Consider the following 25,595-nt stretch of genomic DNA (forward strand, 5'->3'; position numbering starts at 1 on the left):
ATTCTTCCATCATATGCTAAGTTTCAATCTGATAAGATCTTGACACTCCTTGTCAATTTTGGTGTCGAGACTTTTCTTTATTTCTACTACTTCTCAACTCTAATTATTCTTCAATTATGTATCCTTTTTGTCCTTTTAAATCTGCATAAACCAACTAAAATTAATGTGCTTAATATATGTGGTTGGTTGGAATTGTAGTTCAATCCACTTTTTTTTTTTATAATATATTTTATGTATTACGATAATATTCCAAGGTTTTTAAGTCATAAGATATTAATATGACATATACCTAACGTTAATCATTACCTATTTGGGTTTATTGACAAATGTTCAATTTTCCTTCACAACGCTAAATCATCACCAAAATGATAAAAGAAAATAAACCATTAATACATATCTTAATCTTCGAGCCTATTTAGCAATGATTTAAAAAATTATTTTTAGTTAAAAATTTGTTTTTGAAAAAGAAAATAAAATTAGTTGTTTGACAAAATTTAAGAAATATTTTTAAAAATCTAAAAAGTCGTTTGTAACGTAGAAAACTTATTTATAAGCTATATTTGGTTTGTGAAAAGCATAAAAAAAAATGGTTTTCTTATATTTAGTTTCATTGTAGAAAATATTTTTTTTTAAAATTATTCAATCTTTATATAATAAAAAAAATAAGTAAAATGATTTTGAATAAACATATAAAAATAATTTATTAAATTCAAATTTAACTTTTGTTTTCTTTTGTTTTACATTTCATTCTTTATTTTCTTTTTTTCGTATTTGTTCTCAAAATTTTCAAAACCAAACATAGTCCTAATGTCTTTTCAAGTGATTATTTTAAAAACACTTTTATTAAAAACACTTCAAACAAATATTCTTGAAATGTACAAGTGTAATTTATAAATTTGCATTAAAAACACTTTAAACAAATATTTTTGAAACGTACAAGTGTAATTTGTACATTTGCAAAAATTCAATGAAGGAAACTTTTAAACGAAAAGGAAATCATCGTCAAAATGATAATGAAAACAACAGAAACGTATCATGGAGGGTGATGGTTGATCAATATGGTATCGGATGATCATAGTTTTACTCTCAAACGTAACCTAAATAATTGTCGGAAACGACAATAGAAACAAAGGGGGGGGGGGGTTAGAGCCACAATGATGGGTTGGTAAATATCTCCAGCCTCAAATGAAGGAGAAGAAGAAACAGTTTGCTTTTTTCTTTGGGAAAGGACACTCGTATCGACGTTGACTAATGAGCTTTTTCCACATAATCCATGGTCGTTATTGAACTGTCACACGGAGCCAACACTGTGTATGGATGGGCAGGAAGAGAAGAAGGGTAGATGAAGAGGAGTTGTTGAGATATCATGCACAAACCAAACTTTATGCCCAAAAGGAGAGAGAAAAGAATAAAAAAAGAAGAAGGGAATTCAATATTTATTATCAATGGTTTCTAGTGTGAAAAAAAGCTTCAATAATGTGAAAGAAAAAGTCTAGAAAAACCCTCCAAGATCTTCTCATAGTTTAAAAGGGGGAGATGAGGGTGGGAGTTCTTGTGCTCAGCAGAGCATCAGCTTCATAGCTTTAGTTTTCCTTTCTGTCCCTTGATTCTCTCTCACTTTCTCGTGTCCCAAACGCGGGAAAGAAAATAAACAAAAGTTGTACTTGTAGAGTGATAAGGGAAAGAAAGGAAAGAGAGAGATATGGGCAGAGCACCTTGTTGTTCTAAGGTTGGTTTGCATAGAGGTTCATGGACTGCCAGAGAAGACACATTGCTGACCAAGTATATTCAGGCTCATGGTGAAGGCCACTGGAGATCTCTCCCCAAGAAAGCTGGTAATTATCTCTTCAAATCGATACATTTTAGGGAAATTTTCGAAACCAGTTTTGGCCTAATAATTCTCTTTGTGTTCTTGGGTGAAGGTCTTTTGAGATGTGGGAAGAGTTGCAGGCTGAGATGGATGAATTATCTAAGGCCGGATATCAAAAGAGGAAACATCACGCCGGACGAAGACGACCTAATTATCAGACTGCATTCACTTTTGGGAAATCGGTGGTCTCTCATCGCAGGTAGGCTTCCAGGTCGAACCGATAATGAGATCAAGAACTACTGGAACACCCATCTGAGTAAGAAGCTAAGAAGTCAAGGAACAGACCCCAATACCCACAAGAAAATGACAGAGCCTCCTGAGCCCAAGAGGAGGAAGAACACAAGAACAAGAACCAACAATGGCGGAGGCAGCAAGAGGGTCAAGATCAGCAAGGACGAAGAAAATTCCAATCACAAAGTCCATCTCCCCAAACCGGTTAGAGTCACCTCCTTAATCTCCATGTCGAGGAACAACAGCTTTGAATCTAATACAGTCAGCGGGGGCTCGGGCTCGAGTTCAGGAGGAAATGGAGAATCGCTTCCATGGCCTAGTTTCAGAGACATCCGGGACGACAAGGTTATTGGGGTTGACGGGGTTGACTTCTTCATCGGAGATGATCAAGGTCAAGACCTGGTCGCCAGCTCCGATCCAGAATCACAATCCCACATGCCACCAACTGACAACTCTCTGGACAAACTGTATGAAGAGTATCTGCAACTGCTTGAGCGAGAAGACACTCAAGTTCAGCTTGACTCCTTCGCCGAATCACTACTCATTTAATTCAAATTTCAAAAGGAGTTGCAGAGAGACCAAAAGATCAACTGGTTATGCTTGCTTGCTTGCTTGCTTTGAATCTTAGCTTCCATGCACGTGCTCACCTTCTTCAAACCCTAGCTTGGTTATGAACTTCATTGATCTATTAATTAATTACTTAGCTTATATATCTTATTAGTTTAGTTTTTAATCTTATAATAGCGATACGTGCGGTGTGCGATGTACATTTGTGTTAATAATATGGTTTGTAAGGTGGGTATTAACAAACAAATGAGCCAACCGAAGCGTCCCGATTATTCGACCAATTGATAAATTTGATTAATTAAGTTAAATCTCACAAATATCATACTCATGTTACCTTAATTCAATGCTAATATCTCTACACTTGTACAAATCTAATAGAGCCATAATGGTCGACAGGGCATATAAATATGCATGATAGTCACAAATAGTTTCATTTTGGGTGGCTAAATACTTCATAGGTCGATCGAAGATTGAGGGTTACTTGTGAAGGTCATATTCTTCTTTGTTTCCATGGTTGAATGATGTGAGAAAATGGTTTGAGTGTGGGATTGTTTGTTTCTTGCACTTTGATCATTAATTTCACCTACTATTTCCATAAATATGTTGTTGCGGTGCCGATCTATTGTTGGATGTTGTTTCTATTTCTTCGTTTCATGGTGTTAGTCAATTCTTCTTTTATTTTGAAAAATAATTGTACCATCACATGGGTTGAAATTAATAGTTGTGCTCGATCGGTTCAAGTTATGAGACCTTATATTTTCTTGTGTGCTTGGATAAGTCCTTTGTAGAAGTATTTTGTTTATGCAATTTATATTTCTAACTAAGTTTAAATTTGAAATCAACACATGCATATTTGTATTATTTTGCTTTAAAATGAGAAAAAAAAAATGCATCGTTTTATTTTCCGACAAGTTGACTTGTGTCATTCAGTTGATCTATGTAATTTATCAAGAAATTGTAAATTTTGATTATAAATTGAGGGTATTATCTATGATCATGATGAGCTTGTAAATAACACCACGTTTTTTTTGACAACTATTTTCTTTTTTCTTTTTGTTTTTTTTTTTAATGATTATAATTATTACTGAGATCATGCCCCCCTTTTCCCCGACAACATTGACCAATACATGTGTGCGTTCGAGAAATAATCACCTTCAATGATCATGATTTTGAGAAATAATTACCTTTCACACATGACTTTAGGGTCAAAAAAGGTTATAATAATCACCTTCAATTATCAAAGTTTTAAAGTTGAATAAAACATGTAATAACTTATTTTACTATTATATAATTAATTGAACATAAACATAGACTTAGGTGGTGTTTGTTTTTTTGGCTTTTTGCTGAAAACCATTTAGTTTTAGAATTTAGATTGTTTGTTTTTTTTTACTTTTTCATGACTTATTATAAACTTTTTACTAAATAGAAAAAATAATACAATGATTTTTTTTACTTTTTAATACTTAATAGAAATAAAATACTATAAAAACAAACAACCTAATATTTAATACTATTAAGTATTAAGGTTCTATTTAGAATTAAGTAAAAAAACAAACACCACCTTACTCTGAAGTCAAGATAATCAAGTTTAGGTATTTATACACTTCAAAGGGGGAGGTGGGGGGAGTGGGGGAGTGAATTGAGCGTTGATCATTTTCTTTACACTTCAAATGGGGATAGAGAAATGCAAATATGATGTTTATACTAGTTCAACAATCGCTTACATCCACTTTTTCTTGCTTTAAGTACCCAAGCTTGAGGTTCCTTTACTAATCTCAAGCCTTTCTTCGACCAAAATCCTTCATGGTTTATACTCGAGTTTAAGGCTTCAATGAACCTTTACATTATCCCTCGAAGTGATCTCTCAAATTAGAGAACAACCCCTCAATCATTTGCTAATGTAATTGATTTATACAAAGTGACCCTTAATTGATTGAGGTTGACCTCAATTGGTTGAGGCTTTTTCAACCTTATTAAAGCGAATTGACGTTTCCCATTGAAGGCATATTAAAGTGGCCAACTTGGTGATCAACTAGTACCCTTACACAATTCTATTTTTTAAAATTTTGGTTTATGTGGCTCAAAATTTATTGGGGAAAATGACAAATATATTCTTATTAATTTTAGAAAACCTTTTTAAAAACAAAACCATTGAATTTAATTACTTTGGTTTCCTTCATCAACCAATTGAAGATTTAATTCACTTTGAAAAGCTTATTTGAAAGAGTGTTTGAATGTTAGGTGCCTTTAAAGAATTTTTATACAACCTTACTCCGTGCACTTTAATCTTACATCATTTTGATCTTAAAAATAATCTTCAATCATAATGGATAACTTTGTGATGATTTGACATTTTAAAACTTGAACAAACATAGTAAAGAATGTGTGGTAAAACTTAATACTTATTACTTAATTGTTTAAGTTGATTTTAAGTTAAATTATATTAAAATTATTAACATAAATTTATTATTTAATTCTTACTTTAAGTATTAAGGTTGTATGATAAAATTAATTTAAAACTTATTCTAAATCATCAAATTGACATATTTATCTTCATAAATTATAATTAGGATAAAAGAGGTTGAATAACAATGAATGTCGTAAAATAACAAATGAAATCATAAAGGTAATTAAGGTAAATAAGAGTAAAAATATAAAATAAATATATAAAATTAAAAATAAGTTAATTACTTTTACTTGTTATTAAAAATTGTTTTTGATTTTAAGTCATATCATTAAATTATTTTATAAAGTATACTTAATTTACTTAATGACTTAAAAATAAGTTATTAAATCACTATAAGTTATTGAGTTGGTTTACCGAACACCCGCTAGATATCCGAATAGATTTAATTTAATTTTTTTATTTTACAATCATCTTAATTAAACTCAAGGAAACCTTGAAGTGACAAGAAATAATTAGCATGATTCTAAGTTCTGATTGCCATGACCTAATAAAGTTGTAATAATCAATCCCCCTAAGCCGTCATGACTTTAATGGCCAAATAAAACTGTAATAGCACATTTTTGCTCTAATATTATTGAATCATTAATAGTTTAATACACACAAAAGTATATTCTATTTTTCTTCCATGCCAAACAGGGTCTTAAAATTCTTATCTATATTTTCCCCAAAAGAACTAAGGTGGTGTTTGTTTTTTTGGCTTTTTGCTGAAAACCATTTAGTTTTAGAATTTAGGTTGTTTGTTTTTTTACTTTTTCATGACTTATTATAAACTTTTTACTAAATAGAAAAAGCCAAAATATGTGGCTTTTTCTAAATAGAAAAATAACACAATGGTTTTTTTTACTTTTTAATACTTAATAGAAATAAAATACTATAAAAACAAACAACCTAATATTTAATACTATTAATATTAAGATTCTATTTAGAATTAAGTAAAAAAACAAACACCACCTAAGTTTTTTAGGTGACCCAACACATCTAAAATTCTCATTCTCATTCTCATATAGGTCTTTAAGTTCATACTACTTATTTCAACCGAAAATTAATTCCATTCTAAAGCAATTTTTTCACATGATGATAGAAAAATGGAAATTTCCAATACTTGGTGAAAAAGAATATATCATTTTCAAGGCCCTTCAAGATTCCAGCGTATCAATTTTCTAGAATTGGAAAAAGAAAAAAGAAAAAAAAGGCAAAAAGCAAAAACAAACACTCTGAAAAGGACTCTTGGTTGTTTGTTTCATGGGAAAGTTGGTTGAGGGAAGTGGTTAGATGGGCTCGTGTTCAACCTCAGTTCCAAAATTGGTAGATATCACCAGGAAATTCCTAATCAATATCGAGATGTATTAAACATGTGGGTCTCTTATTTGAATTTGCTCAAGTACTGTAACCAATAATTAATTTTGGACCCATTGATGGGCCCCAGGTAAAATCATTGAAATGAAATCAGCCATGCTCCTTCTCTATTAATATAACATTTGTTCCAATCGAATTGGGTGTGTGGGTCATTCCATAGATGTCATATGCTAGAAGTCAAATACAGTTTCTATAAAATTGTGATTAAAATATATTTTATTATAAGTTTTTTGATAAAATTTAAAAAATTAAAATTTTATTTATAATACTTGTTATAGAAATATTTGTGTGAGCTTCTATTTTTCATATATGTTTTCTCTTGATGATGAAATTCGTCATTTATTTTAAAAATTGATTTTCCAAAAATTTCATCCTTAAAAAAATACTTTAATTAAAAACACTAAAAATACTTCTAATATTTCTAAAATCACCTAAAAAAAGCACTAAATATTTTATTACATATGATTTGATATAAGTCTCGTTTTCCAAGCACATTTATTTCAATGACTTGTCTTGTTTTTATGAGACTTTTCAAAGGGCCATTTAAGTTTGTGCGAATATTCCTATTCACTTTCATCCCGTGAAGTGCAGTACAAATAGAAAAAAGTAGTTTATTTGAAAAAATTTAAGGGAGTAATTCTAATTCGATACAATGACCCTTGTGAAATCTAAATCAATTTTATTATAATTATTTTGATATATTTTTATTTGATAGTGATTTTAAAAAATATTTCTAACTTTTTTAACGCTTAAAAATTTGTATCATTCATATGTTATAACTCGATTGATAATGATTTTAAAAAACACTTATAATATTTTTAACACTTAAAAAAATTTATCATTCAAGTAATAAAAAAATTAGAAATGTTTTCTAAAATTATTACTAAATACACTTTTAAAAGTAATTTTAAAAAGTGTTTCTAGAATTTTTAGTATTTAAATAATAAAAATTTTCAAATATTAAAAATATTAAAAACGTTTTCTAAAATCATTATCAAATGAGCTCTTAAAATGATTAGAAATGTTTTCTAAAATTACAACCAAATTCAATTTAAAACTTGTCTACATTAATATTGAGAGTGCATTTAGAGTGTGTTTATAGTGATTCTATAAAACACTTAAATTTTTTATTTTTCAAGTATTAAAAATACTAAAAATATTTCTTAAAATCATTATCAAATGCACTTTTAATAGTGTTTATATTCAAAGTGTTTTTAATAAAAATATTTTTTCTAAAAGTGTTTTTAAAGCAATCACTTATAAAGTGTTTATCCAATAAACACTTCGAGTGATTTTCTAATACTATAAGTGATTTTTAAAATTATTAAAATTATTTTCTAAATTTTGTTAAACATTTAATTTTTTAAAAATATATATATATTTTTAGATTAAAAACGCTTTATAAAATCACCATGAAACGGAGTATTGGAGCCAAAAAAATGTAATTTATTTGAAAAATGTTAAGGCATTGATTCAATATGATTGCCCATATAACTTTGATTTCAACTTTTCAATAGTCTACAAAAATAAAAATGAAAAGGAAAAACTGGTTTATGGATTAAAAAATTAGTCGCTTTTATTTTACACATGTGCATTTTGAGGGGCAGGTGGGCCACTGTGCCTTATTGTTCTTGCATGTATTTTGGGCCACATTGGACATCTAATTGGACCCCATAATATTGGGCTGGGCTGAACTTTTGTGGCTGGCATCGGGCCCAAACTGGTGTTTATTTACAAAACCAAGCGCATTCCAAATTTCGGTTTCCCTTCCTTTTTCCACAGTTTTCTCGGGAGCCAAACAGGAGTCAAGAAAGATATCGGCAAAGAAAGTGAAGAATTGGAAAGGCAGAGCACAGTTGGAAAATGGGCACAGTGGTTTCATGGAAACAGCTTCTTCTCAGAGCTTTGGACTCCAACTCCAGCCTCAAGCACTCTTCTTTTTTCCAGCTTGTGTGTCTTTCTTTCTCTTCATTTCCCCCCTTTTCCCCCATAAATTCAACTTGTATAAACAATCTGAATCTCCTCTGGTTAACGTTTTTTTGTTTCTATTTTTCCCTAATTTGAGGCCACTGTTGGATCCAGTGGGCGACCTTCCAATCGCACAGTCGTTTTCAGGTCCCTCTCTATAGTAAATAAATTAATAAGTGAATTTTTATTTTATTTTATTTTTATTTTTTTAGAATAATGTGGTGGGTCGTTGTTGGGATTTCAGAGGGTTTCAAGGGGATTCTGATAAGATACAGATCAACACTGATGGCCGCACTCGCAAGGTTTATTTTATTTTGTTTTATTTTTCTTTCTATCTTTTATTTTTATTTTTATTTTTTATATACTTATTTATTTGGTGTAATTTGTTAATGATCTGGGTTTAGTATTTGATTGGAATTGAACTTATTGGGATTGATTTTTAGCTTGAATTATAAATATCGAAACCCTGAGCATTGAACATTTTACATTCCCAGTTTTTTATTTTGAGTAGTTTGCTAACATGGGAAGGATTCTGTGTGTTTAAAATATCTGTAACTTTGGGTTTGTGTTGGGTTGAAATCGGGAATTGGAAGTGGATTTTGGCTTAAAATTATGCTGTTCGGAGATCTTATGAGTAAAATTTTCCATTTAAAGATTTCAAGGGGGCTGCATTTGGTTAGATTGAAAGAAATTGTGGACAGTCATTTAATGATTTATCGATTTATTTGTGTTTTCACTTGTTGGTGTTGATTTTCTTTTTGGGTTTAAATTATGTAGATTGAAGAGCTTAAGCATTGCCCATTTTCCGAGGTAATTAATCTCCGAGCCTGAGGTATAGGTCCAAATCTTTGTCAAGCAAATTTATTTTATCTTGTTAATATTTCGAATGATGAATCATATTCAGTTAAACTGAAGCTTCTTTTGTAGTTTTGTTATTTTGTTCCATAGGTTTGCTTAAAACTCAAGTCTAATGTTTTAGATATGTTGGTATTTTACTGACTCTTGGGAGCAATTCCGGATCAATGGAAGGGTTGATGTTATTGATGGATCGGATCCTGATCCCATGAAGCTTCAGGTAAGCTTGGACCACTGTCAGCTTCAAGCTTCTCATGTATCTAAAATTATTTCATATCTCAAAATATAGGGATTGAAGTCTTTGCTGTGTTGAGTTTGAAACAAGCAAATCTGACCCAAAAAAAACCTGAACATGTAGTAGTATGCAATTTTTGCCAATATGAAAGGTTATAGGAACTCATACTTGGCTTGAATGGCTGGGCCTGAGTGCAAAGCATGACTTGCAAATACAGCTCATAAGTTGGAAAAGATAATAGCCAGGTTTATGCTATCCCGTTTGACTGAGAAACTCAGGAGCCCAAATGTGGAAGGATAGGCTTCTGGCCAAAGTGGGCAGAGAAGACCTAATCACAGTGCCAGGTACTTCAAGCTAATGTGCATAATGCCTTTGGATCGGGACAGTTGGGAGAGGTTGGAAAATGCTGAATTCAAGAGGAAATTTGTTTTAAAGCAAGAGGTATGACTAATAAAGATTGTGGGTCTAGGATGTTGAAGGAGGTTTATTTTCTAAATGCTTGCATGGCTGGATTATTAGAGTCCTGTTGTGTGAATAGAGGCGGTTTGTATCTAAGAGATATTGGTTCTGTAATAGTGCATTGCTGTTGATTACACAATTCATGATACTTAATAGAATTCCACCTTCACCTTCATACAAAACTATTCATTTGCATAAATGTGTTTTGTGGTTTATTATCATCATTCTCTGGCCACCTTGGATAATCAATCTGAATCTTTGAAATTGTCAAACCTGTTTAGCCACATTTGGATAGAAAAGAGTCTGTTTAACTACATCGGGTTTGTTCACTTTGTTGGTTTTTTACATATTCCTATTTTTCCCCGTAATCCTTGCTGGTACTTACTGGTGCTGAATTAATGACTAATGTTGAGAATATGATTAGTTAGAGTGGCCAATCAGTAGGATTTACGTCTTAATCACAGTGCCCTTCTTGAAATTGTTGAAAACAAAATTAGGGTATGTTTGGTAACTGTTGTCTAAAACAATTCTAAAAAACAATTTTTTAGAATAATTTTTGAAAATTGTTCTTTAATGTTTTGTGGAACAAATGTTTATTTGGAAACCTGAAACATTTTTAAATTGTTTTTTTTTATTTATGTTTTTTGATATATTTTAAAAATAACTTTTATAGGTAGTGCTTTATTTTTAATCATTTTTCATATTTGTATAATTATTTTTTAAATTAGCCCTTAGAAAATAATTGAAAACAGTTAAAAGATGCTATCTAAAAACACTTTGTTTTTTATTTTAAGAATAAAAAATAGTTTTCTATTTTTTGGTTGCCAAACTTGTTTTTTGTGTTTTGAGAACAAAAAATTGTTTTCAAAAACGGTTACGAAATAGACCATTAGGCTCTTAGTGAAACACTATTAATTTATGTTTCGATTTGGGATGTGTTTTTTTTCTTAAAATTGGAGCATTACTTATACAGAATGATATGCCTTTAACCTGCTGAAATAGTAGTTGTGCTATTAACAAACATTCACTTACTTTTAGATACCCTGGATGTTTTCCTCAATTGTTTAATTCTCAATGCAGGAAAGAGAGAATGCCTGGTTTGCTAGTTCTCTGAAATCTAGATTGCAGTACTTGGGTCCTAATCCAGGTCTTCCCTGTCTAAGTGAACAACCAGCCCAGGAGTGTTCTCCGGATCCTTCCACTGGCCCAGTTGCTGCATTTTGTCTGCTGATTTTAGATCCAGATCAGGTTCTATAGTTTCTCTGGTCCTTATTCATTCCCTGATGTATTTGTTTCTCTCCTTAAATTTTCTGAGATTCATTGTCATTTTCAGGTTGATTACCTGAATTTGAAGAATAATGAGAGGCTAACATTTACATCCAGCAAAAATGTGGATGGAGTGAAGTGTTGGAATTCAGAGAAAATCAACCCGTAATCTTTGTTTTGTATATTAAGATTTACTGTGGAAATACATTGTCATTTCAGTACATTTATTGAATTATTATTGAATGGCTAATGTGAAAATTACTAATTCATGTCCTCTTTGATTGTGCTGAAGAATTTTTTCAAGTAGAATAGAGGAAAATTATATTCTTGAATGTGCAAATATGCCATTTGGACATACTATAAGGCATTACAATCGATGTTTTCTAGTAGGTGAATTTCATACTAAATAGTAATCATTTTACTTACCTCTGTTTGATACAAAGCCCTTGAAAATAATGCAGTAGATATATGTAGGCCTCCAATGGAAAGCATCTTGCCTCAATGAGCATCCAATTCCACAGTGAAAAAAAAAAAAAAAACTGGAGAATTGGAAGAAAACCCATAGGGAAAACTTTTCCCCAGAACATTTTCCTTTTTCTGTGACTCTGGAATGCTCATTTGAGCAAGAGGCTTTTCCATGGAAGGCATAAAATGGCTCTCCTCCTATCTTTGGGAATGGGAATGAAAGTATTAACATATATATCATGCCTCTTGATGAATCCCATCTTCCAAACTAATGTTCTTTCCAGAGTTGGTTGTACCAGCCTTGCAAATAAAGGATTTTCGGGTTGTTGAATGTTCTCTGCTACTCAGGTATGCTGGGCTGTTAGCTGTGCATGCTTATCCGAACCAATCTTTATCTTTTCCCATCTCAAAAATTTTTCTTTTTACAGTAAAGACTATGATGTATTAACATTTATTGTACTCAAATGAGTTCATTGTACTACACTCTTGTACTATCTATTCTATTAGGAGTAGATTGACATTTTTAATTTGTTGGGTTGCTCAGTACCCTATTATAATGTCTGTTTCATTTGTTTTTTCGGTTCTCATCTACACATACCATCTGATATTTCATTGGAACTGTCTGCTTTTTCATTGTTTTGACTGTGCAGATGCTTGAACTTTTAATCCCTGGCCAGGAATCATCAGAGGGAATGATGTTTGATGTCAGAAGCAAGAAGCAAGATTGAATTCAACTGCTTGCCTCCAATGGAAGCTCATGGTATGCCTGTCAACTCATCACTACCTTTTTTTATTTTCCTGCCACTCCTAGTGCTGGTCTGGTCACCTTCATTTTCATGTTTTTTCTTTTTTTAATCTGTCCTTTCCCTTGTCCATTTTATACTGTGGTAACCATGTGAGTCCCCAGTTTATGTAGTTCCTAACCGCATTTCAATGGATGGTAGTTGAACTTCTGGTCAATGTTTTCAAAACCCAATCAGTCATTGAGCATAGTTAACATGAGATTATAAATATATAATTTAGATATTATTAAAAGCTAAAATATATAACTATTTTTTCCTTTTTTTTAAAAAAAACTTAGAATATTTCATGGTTTTATCTTACCGTGATAAGAATAAAACTAAATTTATTAATATTTTTAATTTTATTAAATAGAAAAATTATACTATTTAATTGTTACAAAGATATATCATATATCAAAGAGTTTAGTTTTATTCACTCATAATCATCAATAGCCATGCCTATGTGTAGTCTTCATTTAGCAGATTTGTTGTTCCACAAGTCTTACTGTCTACTGTTGGTGAAACTTGAATGGATTCCTTTTGCAGATGGTGTTTGAACTCTTTAACATATTCATGTTCTTAAGAGTCCATTCAAGTTGAGCACATCACATTTTTGTTAATCGCTGTTTAAAAATAAGATCATTTTAGGGTTTCAACTTTGAAGAAGCAATCCCATTCTCTATAATGCAGAACCCTATTTGATGGAATTAAATGGCATCATATGTGAATATTTAGCTTTATTTGATGATGAATTACAGTATGTTAAACCAAGATACTGGTTGGACTGAGCTGGGCAATACTTGAAGGGCCCTAACATCCTGAGCCGAGGCCTAAGTCCTGATCATGTCGAGTTGAGAGCCCAACTGGGCTGGGTTGTGCAGATGCTCACATCTTGTTACATTATTAATTGGGTTTTGTTTCAACCTTTTAATCTGGGCGAGGCTCATCACCACGATGCAAGAGACCAAACAAATGAAGCAAGAGAATTTTGCAGTTTTATTCATCCAATCTTTACTACATTTTTGTTTTCATGTTTGGACCACATGTATCACACACTTGCGTCAAAGAATCCTTGATGGGGAAGATCAGGGCCATCCATTTTTCTTTCTACAGTGAACCCAACTGTCCTAGCACAGTGGGAGGTCCGCTGGTGGATGAGGAAGTGTCTCAAGCTCTCCATGCCCATTCTTCACTATGAATACCATAGACAATCCCCATGACAAATGTATTTCCAAGTGACAGTGCATGAACCAAACGCCTGCAATGGAAACCGATTAAGTGGTAAATTAAGTGCAGTCAACCCATTATTTTTCAGGTAAAAAAAACCAAGAAATGTACCTGGGTTGTCAGCGACGAACCGAATGGCAGCCCATCCACCCACTGGAACTCCAATGGTGTTCATGTAAGGAGGGTCAACCAAGTTGAAATTAGCCGTCTGGGGGTCATAGTTTCCGGTTCCATACCCTACAACGTAGAAGCTGAACCCATGAAGATGAATCGGGTGGTTCTCAGTGCTGACGGTTCCCGTGTCCTGTAAGATGACTTGCACCCTGGTTCCATATTCAAGAACCTTGGTCCTAGTCCCATTCAAAGCCTGAGTGTCATTAGGGATGTTGTTGGGAGCCCCATTGACAAAGTCATAGAACTTGAGAGGCACATCAGGGAAATCCTCAGTGTAGTAGCCATTGATCTTCTTGTAATAAGCTTCCAGGAGCGAAATATTAGGTCTAATGAAACTGATATTGTTCATCGACGCAGCCAAAACCCCATTGTTGGTAGCTTGGCAGTTATTTTTCGGCGTCTTTGACCTGCATTTTTGGACGTTCAATCCAATAGTATAAAACAGGTTGGTGTCGATCTCTTTCGATACATTCACAGGGTTCAGGCTTCTCAACCCATCCATGACAGTCTTAACAGCGAGGTTATCGTTAAAGCTCGGTAGTTGAGCTGGTAATGCTATACTATTAGGCACAGCACCTAAATACTGGAAGTAGGCGATTGCTGATATGTTTTGGAACTTAACACCTTTAGCTGACATGTAAGCTCCCATTGCCATGGAGTATTTTCCTATAGGTTGATCGGTGGTGACAAGGACATTGATAGTCTGGCCCGGTCCAAGCATCACCCGGTCTGTGGTGAAAGGCTTTGTGTACTCAGCATCAACCTCAACAATCGTCAGCTTGTGATGGGCAATGGCGAAGAAGTTCTCCATGTTTAAACCCGCATTTATTACCCTTAAGAGATACGTCTTCCCAGGAACTACATCAATCTTGTAGACGTCTGAAACAATATAGATACTAGCATTAGCAACCATGATTCAGGAGGGAAGAGGTAGAGGATTGCTGGGGGATTAATTACCATTTTTGGAACAGTTGTAGTTGGGGCCCGGGTGACCGTTGATGGTGAATGCATTGGCAGGTGGAGGACCTCCACCGCTAGCCAGAACTTGCCGCTCAAGTTGGACGAGGTCCTTAAGCCAATACTCCCCTAAACACAATCCCCCAAGTATATAGATAAAGCTCAATTCAAACTCAATTCACTGAAATGAAGCTAGTGTAAATATCAGTATAGTTTAATTCTGTTTGAAGATTCACCTAGGAGGATGATGTGCTCTTCATAAGGGTACTTGAAAGGGTAGGGCACCCCAGTTTTTGGGTACACGACGATGGCGCCATAGACAGTGCCTCGAAGCCATGAAACATGAGCATGCCATAGGAGAGTGCCCTTCTGCTTCACTATTGTGAACTCATACGTGAAAGTTTGGCCTGCCTGGATGGGGCATTGGGTGATATAGGATGGCCCGTCTGACCAACAAGACAGCCTCTGCCGGATGCCATGCCTGAAATTAATATCCGGTGACACAAGTAAACAAAAGCACATTAAACTCATAATCTCTGCTAAACAGGGCTTAATTACCAGTGAATTGTGGTATTGTATGGTGTCTCATTGGTGACCTTCACTATCACCCTATCGTCTTCTTGAGCGTAAACTACTGGACCTGGAAACATGCCATTGATTGTGACAATTTCCTTGGTGTTACAGAGCTTGGTAACTCTCATGGTTTGTACCTGAACACCATCAACACTTCATTAGCAAACTGAGTCAAATTTACACAGCTAAAAAATACAGAGAAAAGATAGAGATGAACCTTGAAATCATAGAACCTAGTTGATGTTCCTCCAGGCCATTGCACCAAGCCAAACCCAGTTTGAGAATAGCACAATAAGCTGAGTAATACTGTAAACAAAGTGGCTAAGTTGGCCATATAGAGAGAGAGAGAGAGAGAGAGAGAGAAGTGTTGGGAGTGGAGAGTAGAGGTGGTGGAGATGGGGGTTTTTAATAGAGTGATGAGTCCATTTTCTCCATTTTTATAAGGGAGAAGGTGAAGAAAGGAAAGTGTTTGGGGAGGAGTATTGTGTTTGTCAGCTTTCATGATTCCTCTAACATGGATACGTGATAATAATGTGTTGGGGAAGTGATTATTCAGTGTGACCAATGTGGGGAAGGGTTTTAGCCATGTCTTTTCTCTCTTTCCAAAAGAGAAAATTTTCTCTTTTCATTTCTTCATTTTCTTCTTCTTTTTCTTTTCCATCCAACATTTTCCCCATCAAATGATGTCTTTTGACTGAGAATATTGCCACTCCTGCTCTGAAAACAAACCCAATTCTTAAACCCCACCTGCCCTTTAGACTCACACTCATGCCAACTCATTCACCCTAAAAAAGCCCATTTCCAAAAAATAAACATCCCTGACCAAACATGATATTAAAGCTTTAACACCCCATCACCAAACACAGGTTTAATAAATCTTTATAATATAGAATGGTGGATGGGAAGGTTAAATGAACACTGAAAAGAGAAAATTAAAGACAAGTTTCAGATATTACTTTGTAGTCGCAGTACAACAATGTCTTTTTTGGGTATATGTAAAGATTAGAGAGCAAAAGTTGAGTAGAAGAAGATGGGTTTCTTTGTAGTGCTTTTGTTGGACACTCTTTTAACTCAAATCATAAGCAAAGTAGGTGCACGCCTTCCAAATTCAGCCCCTGTGGGCCTTCCCTACTGAGAATATGAAACTTCCAAAAGCTTTCTACAAAGCAGAACCAGTAAAGAACTAGATGTTTTGTGTGAAGATTTTCTCTTTTTTATTGTTTTTTTTTTTCTCCTCTCCCCCTCTTTTCTAAAGCTATGAATGTTGATGTGAATCCAAAGAGTGTGGCCCTGCTACAACTCCACTTTAATTAACATAAAAATGTGGTTAATATTGATTTGTGTCGAACCCATATCGCTAAAACATCATACTGCAGTTCAATAATTGCCCTAATGAAGTGATTAAGACATGCATAGCGTGGGTTTCATTGACCAGTAAAACCCTAAAACCCTGAAAAAAGAATACATTCAATAAAATCAAAATACGAGTTCAAGAACAGGAACTGTTCAAACATAATTATGCAGATTAACTCAGTATAGTAAGAGGTGTGTACAAGCTCTGAATATATGCCATTTTTAAGATGAGTTTAAAGAAGTTATACTCAACCAAACCTGCCCAACAAGATGATTATGTCTATTGCCATGATATTATAACTCAATGCAGGCCTGCAGGTTATGAACATATGTCAATATGACAACAATATCTTATTCTTCTTCAATGATCACAGCATTTTTTTTAAAGAGAGCTCAGAAAAAATTTCTCTTAATCTCACAAAGAATTGATTGTTCATAGGGAGCAGTTGGCCAATAAAAGCATAAAACCTACCCACCTTCTAATTTGCTTTATTTATTCATCTTGAAGACACTAATGAAGGGATTAAAAAAATCAAGATTCTAACCATGGCTTAGACCTTTTTCAGATGATTTCTTTTATGTATGGACGTTGAAATCTCTTTTTCCAGAGACATTACCAGGGTTTGTTTATAATTAATGGAGTAAATGCATGCAAGATAATCATCAGCCTTTTGCTATTATTTATGATTTTCTTAATCGGGATCGAAGTTGACCGTAATTAGCACACAAATCCAGACTAAAGATTTGGCTCCAAAGTGTCGACTCTGTATTTCTTTACATCAAGTATGAGTGCTACAGCACAACTAACTTGTAAGCAGCATCCAGTGTACTTCTAAAATCAGCAACAACACCCCCCCGCCCCTCACTCCTCTTCCCCCCTTCGCCCCCTCTGTTACCTACTTCTACTCATATCATCGGTATACCTCAATACAAGACAAACACCAGAAAGGATATTCAATCAAAACCGGACTATCACCCTATTCTCTCTCAATTGCCCATCCTTTATAGATGAGGGGGAGTACCTTAGCAATAGCTTCCGACACTTAAGATGGTCCCTCAAATGCCAGATATGAATGTTTTATGAACCAGGCTATCGCCCTATTCTCTCTCAATTGCCCATCCTTTATAGATGAAGGGGACTACCTTAGCAATAGCTTCCAACACTTAAGATGGTCCCTCAAGTGCCAGATATGAATGTTGTATGAATTTCATACAGGACCACTTACATACCTGAGTGTGAATAATCAACATTTCAAGCTGAAAATGAAGAGCAAAATTATATGGTATAAGGTTCATAATTCAATGCACCGATATATCAACAATTAATGACTTACACAGGATGTCAAATTTATTGCATAGTTATATTTTAGGAAAAACCTTACTGGATGGGTTTAGAAAGGAAATTAGAAGAACAAATATATTAAGGATAAGATATAGCACAACAGCTCTAACATCCAAGTCAAAATGGTAAAAACAGACCTATTGTATTTACAGTCCTAAAGATATTACATACATTTTCTTGGAGGACGATGGATACAAGACAAAGACATAATTATCTGAGAAAATGGAGGCAAATCATTGTATGAACCTAATCAATAGTTGATGGTAATATTCACAATGGCATCAATATTGGTCGCAGAGTCCACCAACAACCCTTCAATTTTGTATTCCCAAAACCCAGATAAGGCGTTCTGATTACAGAAGTGAATCAGTTTTACCTCAACGGTCCACCAAAAAGCTTCAACCACCCAACAATTTAGTAACTCAGAGAAGGCAAAAAAATTCAATCAAGGCAAAGAATAGAGTTACAGTGAGGATCAAAGTATGAATTTCTCAAATTTTTCATACTACAATTATAGTTTTTATTAGAACACATTAAAAAAAAAAAAAAAAAAAACCCCACCTTCCTCATTAAATGGGGTTTCAGATTACTTCCATATCAGTTCAAAATGTCACAAACCCACCAAAATTTTGAACAACTCAAATGAAAGAATTGTTGATTACCTGTCCATTAACTTATAGACTGTATATATAAGGTTGACGTGTAATTAAGCTGTCCCAAAGTATGAAACCTCATCCCAGAAAACTTCTATGCAATAGGTTTGTAACTGAGAAAATTTTCAATCAAGACAAAGCACGAGGTCATAGTGATGACCAAAGCATACATGTCTCAAATTTTGCATAATACAATGAGATTATCAGAACAAATTCTGACAACCCAGTAGTTCCTGCTAAATGGGGATTCAAATAACTTCTAAATCAGTTCAAAATATAACAACCCTACAAAGATCAAAATAGTGTGTGAACAATCATCTCAGACCATTAATGGAATTTAATCTGCAAAATATTAAATCAAAAGAAGATATATATCAATTAGGGATAAGATATAGTGCAACTTCTCTGACATCCAAGTCATAATAATAATAACAGACCTATTGCATTCATTATCATAAAAATATGTACATGTATATTCTTGGAGGATGATGTTTTCTTTTCTCCACTTTAAGAAAGAAATTAATCATAAGACAATTAATACAAGCAATTATTGGAAAATTTGAAAGCATAAGTGAATCAAAATTAAAGTGTACATAGAGGACCATTTAATGTCCATGATAGACTTTGTAGATCGGTTGAGCTACTTCAAGTAAGGAGAGGACGTTTGTTTTTTGTTTTCCCTTTCCTTGGTTAGCCTTTAGATGGCTATTGCATACATTTTGTGTACTTTGGCATGTCACCTCTTCTAATATATTTTCTGTTTTGCATATCAAAAAAGGAAAAACATATGAGCTCAATCAATGGTTAATGATAATATTCACTACAGTGATTATTCAACATTCAACTTTCCAATTTTGTATTCCGGAAACTCAGATGAGGAGTTCTGATTACAGAAGCGATTTAGTTTTATGTCAACAGTCCACCAAAAAGCTCAGAGAAGGCAAAAACTTTTAATCAAGGCAAAGAATCAGATTGTAGTGATGATCAAAGCATGAATTCCTCAAATTTTGCATACTAAAATCATCAATTATTAGAACAAATTCAGAAAAACCCCACATTTCCCCATCAAATGGAGTTTCAGATTACTGCCATATCAATTCAAAATATCACAATCCCACCAAAATTCTACTGAAATGGTAGAATTGTCAACTACCTATCAATTAGCATAAAAACCGTGAACATATAATAAAGACAGAATAATTAAGCCATGCCAAAGTGTAAAACCTTGCCGCCCCCAAAAATCTTCTATGGGGTAGCGATGATCAAAGCACATACATCTCAAACTTTTCATAATACAATGAGATTATTAGAACAAATTCAGAAAACCTGATACTTCTCACATGGGGTTTTGGATTACTAACAAATCAGTTCAAAATATCACAACCCACCACAATTCTGGACCACCCAAGTGGTTAAATTGCTGATTACCTGTCAGTTGGCAGAGAAACAGTATTTTTAGAGTAAAAACAAAGTGTAATTAAGTTGAACAGAGTGTAAAACCACTTGTCCTAGTTGGCAAACAGCCATATTATACCGCCTTCTATGACCTGTTTGCGGAGCTCCCAATGAAGGCAAATAATCCAGAAGTTCAAACTAATGCTATCTTTTAGCAGTAACTCAGTCTTTGAAGACAAAAAATTTGTGACAAACCGTTGTAACCTCCTCACACCCTATTCAACGATTCCCACCATAAGAGAGCGACCAGTCTGTCTACAGCTATCAACAAAGGAAAAAGGGAAGATTGGGTTGAGAGAGTGATGGGGATGAACGTTTGTAATGTTTATCTGAAGAAGCGGCGGGATGGTGAGGTTCCAAGATGTAGGGTTTTGGCAGACAAGCGGGCAAGGCTTTACATAATCAGGCGCTGCCTTCTGATGCTGCTTTGCTGGAAAGAAACTGCAGATTAACGATAATGGTCGAGAAATGAGATGCTGGAAAGAGATGGGCTTTTGAGTTTGCATAATAGATAGTATAATAAATTTACAAATGTGTTTTTTTTTTCTCTCTCTCTCTTTTATGTCTATATATTAATGGGGGATAAAGAGCAAGGTAATGCAGGTGCTAAGTTCGTCTGGGAAGAGAGATCACAGAGCTATTAAAAACTTGCTCATTTATGTTTCCATTGTTAATAGTTCAATATTATAAATAATATCTGTTTTGCATTTTATCCCTTGTACATATTACTTTTCTTCTTGCATTTTGTTCTTTCTTGTTTTACTACTAAGGATAGAAAAGATTGGAGAAGTTAAGTTGGAAAAGCACTTGACTGATTACTAGTGCAATCATCCTTGACTAGAAGCAAAATCCAATAGAGACACCATTTCACCGCATGCACTAGAATTCTCAAAATTAAATAATAATAAATAAGCCCACTGATCAATGTAATGGGCATTCTGAGCAAGGAAAACTTTCTTGAATCATGTTAAAAATGTTTCACTGTATTTCTTCCAAGAATGGTTGTCAGATAAAATTTGATATGTTAATTTGAATATTACTGTCTTGGTAATACAGAAAAGGATTCTTTTTGGTATGCTGGTTGGGCTGTTTGTGTCAAGTTCTAAAGTTATCAAATACAGTATGAAACCACAGAGAGACAACCAGCTGTCTTATTGAAGAGTCACTATATAAACTACAACCTCCCACAAATTAAGAGAATCCTTCAACCTAGAATAACAAACATATCACATAATATCAATCCTGAGAATTCTACAAAGCAATCATGATTTTGTCTCTCTATAGAAGAAACAATAATCCACTTGCAGCCCAGGTTTTACCAGAAAACATGGTTCTTAGATATATAGAGTAAATTACCAAACAGTCTCCAAGGAAATGAGGGAGGGAGGCCCTTTCAATGACACAAATTCATCTTAGTTACAGCGTAGTTCCAACCAATGTCAATTGGAAATCATTAGTTTGAAACAAAGATAACTGATATGATCCTATATTTTATTGGCCACAAAATCTCAAACCTTCTCAGTTGTGAATCACTTGTTGAAAAGAGTTTATGCCAGTCAAGCTGTTAGGCAGTAATCTCATTTTTGAAGCAACAAGCCTACATACATATATGCCTCTATTTTCAGATTAGGCTCTAATTTATGCATGGAATTACATCCAAGGTGAGACTGGTTCAGTTTTGCCCTGATCATATGGAATTCACAACATCATGTTGGTAATTATACCAGCTAGGAAAACCAATAACAAGAGAAATTTCATTGTTTTACTTCCAGACAAAAGAATGGGGAAAAAGGGGACCAAAGAAAACCACCCAATATTTCTTTTCATAGATTTAACAGAAAACCAAGATCCTACGAGGATTGTGTCAAAACTCTGTCAGCCATTTTCAACAGCATAAACAATATAAAATATTGTTTTGTGTCGTCTAGTTGCTCAATGGGATTAAAAAAAGGTCTGTATGGTTGTCTACTCATCTAATACGGACAGCTTCTACCGAGTAACAACAAATTGGTGGTCATAGATTATGTAGATGGCCATTGACTCCAATTACAATCAAAGATTCAATCACTAGACTGGCATCAGAACCGAATAATCTTTTAACCAGCATCAGAACTGAATAATCTTTTATAATTCTTCATCACTACATTTACGAATGAAGCATGCTCAAAATTTAGCCCATGACAAACAAAATTCGAAGGTTGAAAATAGGGGTGGCAAAGTTTCATATGATTCATCAACATGACTCGAACCCAACATGTTTTTAGAGGGTTTAGATTGAATATAATTGGGTTTAAGCCAAATTCCTATTGCCCTACATAACCTGTTTAATAAATAAGTAATTTTTTGACCAACTTATATAACATGAATTTGACATGAATTGACCCATTTAATAACCGTATTGGTTAACTTAATTATAATTTTAAACTATTTAACCCATATAGAACTCATTTTAATAAATAGGTCAATTAAGTCATAAACGTATAAAGACCTACCTCAATCTCATTATTGAATAGGATTTGATTAATAAATGAGTTAAATATGTTACACAATATGTTACCTATTTAATAATTGGGTAGTATTTAGGTTTATGTTTTTGACACAATTATTATTTATATCGGGTTTGGGTTGACCTATGTAATAGAAAACCTAGGTCTTAACACGACACAACCCACAATTGCCACCCTTAGTTGGAAAGATGAACTTTTCAACATTACACTATAACTGCATTCTTCAATAATAATATCCCTATGAAGAGCCTAACCCAAAAATTTCATTATATCATGCAGAGAGCAAGGAATAAAAAAATACCTGCAATTCAAAACATAGGATTTATTTTTTACATTTTCCTTGTTGGCTCCAATCGGACAACTGAAAAATGAGGAATTGCATATTTTCACATAAAGAAAGCAAATGAAGAAAATTTCAAAACCCATCATCACAACCAAATTGCAGGCTCTTTGTGAGGAATAAAATGTCGAATTAGTCCAAATGAACCTCAAGGGAAAAGTAAAGCGGAATCCTTTCTCAATGTGAATTGTTTAATAACAAGATACAATATATAACAAAAAATATACACAAAACAATTTAGACCCAGAAAAGCCTACAAAATTGGCTAAAACTTCTACCAATTTATTTCCCAAAACACTATAAACGATTCTCCCAACAAAAAAGGAAAAAGGAAAAAGAATTACCACAATTGAATAAAGGCCTCTAAGTATTCACCTCATGAGAGCCCAAATTAGGCTCTTCAATCCCCGTATTACAAAAAAAGAGTCATTAATTATACACAAATAACATAATAATCAAATAATCACAACTCAACAAGATCGCAACAACCAATCCCAAATTCCTAGAAAACCCAAATACATACAATCAGACATACAGCTTTAAGACCATACAAGATTTCTCCATTTCATGAACAACCCACATATAATCTTTCACATAGAACCCCACAAAACAGAAAAAGGAAGATCCTCATTTTATTTATGTACGAAATCGTCAGAAGAGAAAGCAAAAAAAGTAGGTGAAATTAGAAGTTCAAACGGGAAGCTTATCGACATCGACGCTGAGATTGGAGCCGTATTGGGAGATGGGCTTGGTGAGCATGAGGGGGCGATCCTTGGCTTCTTCTTCATCTTCATCCATGTCGCTGGTGCTGAGGTTGATGCACGAGCAGCGTTCCAGGGAAGCGAAGAAGGCTGAGGCCACACTGGTGCCCACCCAGTTGGCCATTCGGTCGAGCCTCTCGCAGGAGATGAAGCTGCAGTTGTTGTCCATTGGAATATTGGAAATGGGATTGGGAAAGTTGGGAGGAGACTCCAATCGGAAGGAAGGGAGAAAGAGGGATTTGGGCGGTTTTGGAAGAGTGGTTGGTGGGGGTTGGGGACAAGGACAATGGCTGAGATTGTGCCTTGAAATTTGTCTCCGTTCCGACCGGCTTCTGGCCCAAAATTGGGCTTGGCCATGGACCATAGGGCCCATGGGCCTTGGGCCTTCGTATCGTAGGATAGCCCACACTCAAGAATAATGAAAAAAGCATTCAAAGCAAGATAAACATAAAAATAATTTGTTTGAAAACCCCTTTTTTCATTTGGTTTTTTAACTATGGGAGAATCTAGCTGTTTTGGTAAATGTTTTCAAAAACATTTTTTTGTTCTCCAAAACAAAAAAATCAAAAAACAAGTTTGATAATTAGAAACCAAAAAATATGATATTTTTTAAAAACATTTTTAATTATTTTTTATGATTGTTTTAAAAAATAATTATATAAAAATAAAAAATGATTAAAAATAAAAACGTTACATATAAAAATTATTTTTAAAAACATAAAAAGCATGTTAAAACTATTTTAAATCCCTAGACATATGTTTGTTTTAAAAAAACATAAAAAAAAAATAATTTTGAAAATAGTTACCAAAGGACCAAAATTACTTTTGACATGGGCTTAATGCTTCTCACAGTATAAAAATCGATTTTCTCACCATACAACAAATGGAATGATTTATTTGATCATGTTTTTTAATATAATTTTAAAAAATGAGATGCTTTTAAAACCCTATAAGAGAAACCTATTCTGTTTCTCGCTTTTACCATAGGTTGATCCATACTAGACTCTGTGGTAGCTCTAGACCCAATTGAAATTCAATAGGATGCCTCTAGGACCGGACTTGGGTTTTTTTTAAGCCTGATATAGGAGCAAAATTCAAAATTTCATACATGAGATAGAAAAAAAACAAAAAAAAAAATCTATAGATGTTACATATGGATGAGATTTGAATGCAAAATGTATCATTTTCAGTCCGGTTCGACCCGGCCGGCTAGACCGGTTTACATTTCTATCAAAAGGGTATTATTTTCTCTAAAAATTTAAAATTCAATGAACAGCTACGGATATTATGGTAACAAGGCATTGGGGTAATGATGAATCTTATGTTCCCGTTTTGGCTTTTGGCTGCCGGCCGCGGTGCAGCCTGAGGCGCCCGAAGATTTGGAGCACTACTCTCGTGACACGTGGACCCCCTTCATCGGTTACGTCTTCAGAGGAAGCTTCGGAAAAATAATAATAATAAAAATAAAATTGACATTTTCCACCTCAATTTTGACAGGTAAAAAAAACTGACTTTTTTTTTATTATTTTGAAAAACTAAGCTCTAAAAAAAAGAAAAAAAAAGAAGTGAAAAGTGAAAACAACGTTTCAATACTTTTATAATTTTCTTAAGAAAAAATAAAAATTACTTTATAAAAAATCAAAAACAAAAAATCATAAAATCATAAAAATACTCCACACCATGATGTAAAAGGAAAATGAATATTCCAAATGTGTAATAATATTAATATAAA

At 33.7% G+C, this 25,595-nt stretch overlaps 3 protein-coding genes across 7 annotated transcripts; 2 read left to right on the forward strand and 1 right to left on the reverse strand.

Annotated features, from left to right (window-relative positions):
* The first annotated feature begins 1,702 nt into the window (after window positions 1-1,702).
* Window positions 1,703-2,650, forward strand: MYBPA1 (protein). Its single transcript, NM_001281231.1, is given in 2 exon segments — window positions 1,703-1,835; window positions 1,923-2,650. Coding segments are annotated over 2 exon segments (861 nt in total).
* A 5,598-nt stretch (window positions 2,651-8,248) lies between these two features.
* On the forward strand, window positions 8,249-13,604 carry LOC100246846 (pyridoxine/pyridoxamine 5'-phosphate oxidase 2). Of its 4 annotated transcripts, XR_002031995.2 has the most exons (9): window positions 8,249-8,441; window positions 8,557-8,606; window positions 8,704-8,761; window positions 9,237-9,269; window positions 9,439-9,534; window positions 11,089-11,256; window positions 11,342-11,439; window positions 12,390-12,499; window positions 13,280-13,604. XR_002031995.2 is itself a non-coding variant. In XM_059742976.1 (8 exons), the coding sequence occupies exons 1-8, from the start codon at window positions 8,355-8,357 to the stop codon at window positions 12,403-12,405; spliced, it is 606 nt and encodes a 201-aa protein (XP_059598959.1). In that variant the 5' UTR covers window positions 8,257-8,354; the 3' UTR covers window positions 12,406-12,715. The 4 variants fall into 4 exon arrangements, 2 of the variants coding, with proteins under 2 accessions (XP_002265908.1, XP_059598959.1); XR_002031996.1 differs by lacking the exon at window positions 9,439-9,534 and having other exon boundaries at window positions 8,257-8,441; XM_059742976.1 differs by lacking the exon at window positions 13,280-13,604 and having other exon boundaries at window positions 8,257-8,441; window positions 12,390-12,715.
* LOC100246736 (laccase-6) lies at window positions 13,495-24,184 on the reverse strand. 2 transcript variants are annotated; one of them, XM_002264374.4, is made up of 6 exons: window positions 15,670-24,184; window positions 15,438-15,589; window positions 15,116-15,360; window positions 14,880-15,008; window positions 13,860-14,801; window positions 13,495-13,779 (listed from the first exon to the last, which is right to left on the reverse strand). In XM_002264374.4, the coding sequence occupies exons 1-6, from the start codon at window positions 15,952-15,954 to the stop codon at window positions 13,649-13,651; spliced, it is 1,884 nt and encodes a 627-aa protein (XP_002264410.2). In that variant the 5' UTR covers window positions 15,955-24,184; the 3' UTR covers window positions 13,495-13,648. The 2 variants fall into 2 exon arrangements, with proteins under 2 accessions (XP_002264410.2, XP_019081255.1); XM_019225710.2 differs by having other exon boundaries at window positions 13,495-14,801.
* Window positions 24,185-25,595: the final 1,411 nt, after the last annotated feature.

The sequence above is a fragment of the Vitis vinifera genome, chromosome 15, assembly GCF_030704535.1.
Source record: "Vitis vinifera cultivar Pinot Noir 40024 chromosome 15, ASM3070453v1".
Classification (NCBI taxonomy): Eukaryota; Viridiplantae; Streptophyta; class Magnoliopsida; order Vitales; family Vitaceae; genus Vitis; species Vitis vinifera.

Excerpts from the sequence above, each read along its gene's own strand:
- LOC100246846 (XM_059742976.1), top strand. The coding sequence starts at position 8,355 with ATGGGCACAGTGGTTTCATGGAAACAGCTTCTTCTCAGAGCTTTGGAC. Across the intron at positions 9,270-9,438 it reads AGCATTGCCCATTTTCCGAG|ATATGTTGGTATTTTACTGA; the intron begins GTAATTAATCTC and ends CTAATGTTTTAG. Across the intron at positions 11,257-11,341 it reads TGATTTTAGATCCAGATCAG|GTTGATTACCTGAATTTGAA; the intron begins GTTCTATAGTTT and ends TGTCATTTTCAG.
- LOC100246736 (XM_019225710.2), bottom strand. The coding sequence starts at position 15,954 with ATGAAAGCTGACAAACACAATACTCCTCCCCAAACACTTTCCTTTCTT. Across the intron at positions 15,361-15,437 it reads TACAATACCACAATTCACTG|GCATGGCATCCGGCAGAGGC; the intron begins GTAATTAAGCCC and ends TATTAATTTCAG. Across the intron at positions 14,802-14,879 it reads CTACAACTGTTCCAAAAATG|ACGTCTACAAGATTGATGTA; the intron begins GTAATTAATCCC and ends ATATTGTTTCAG.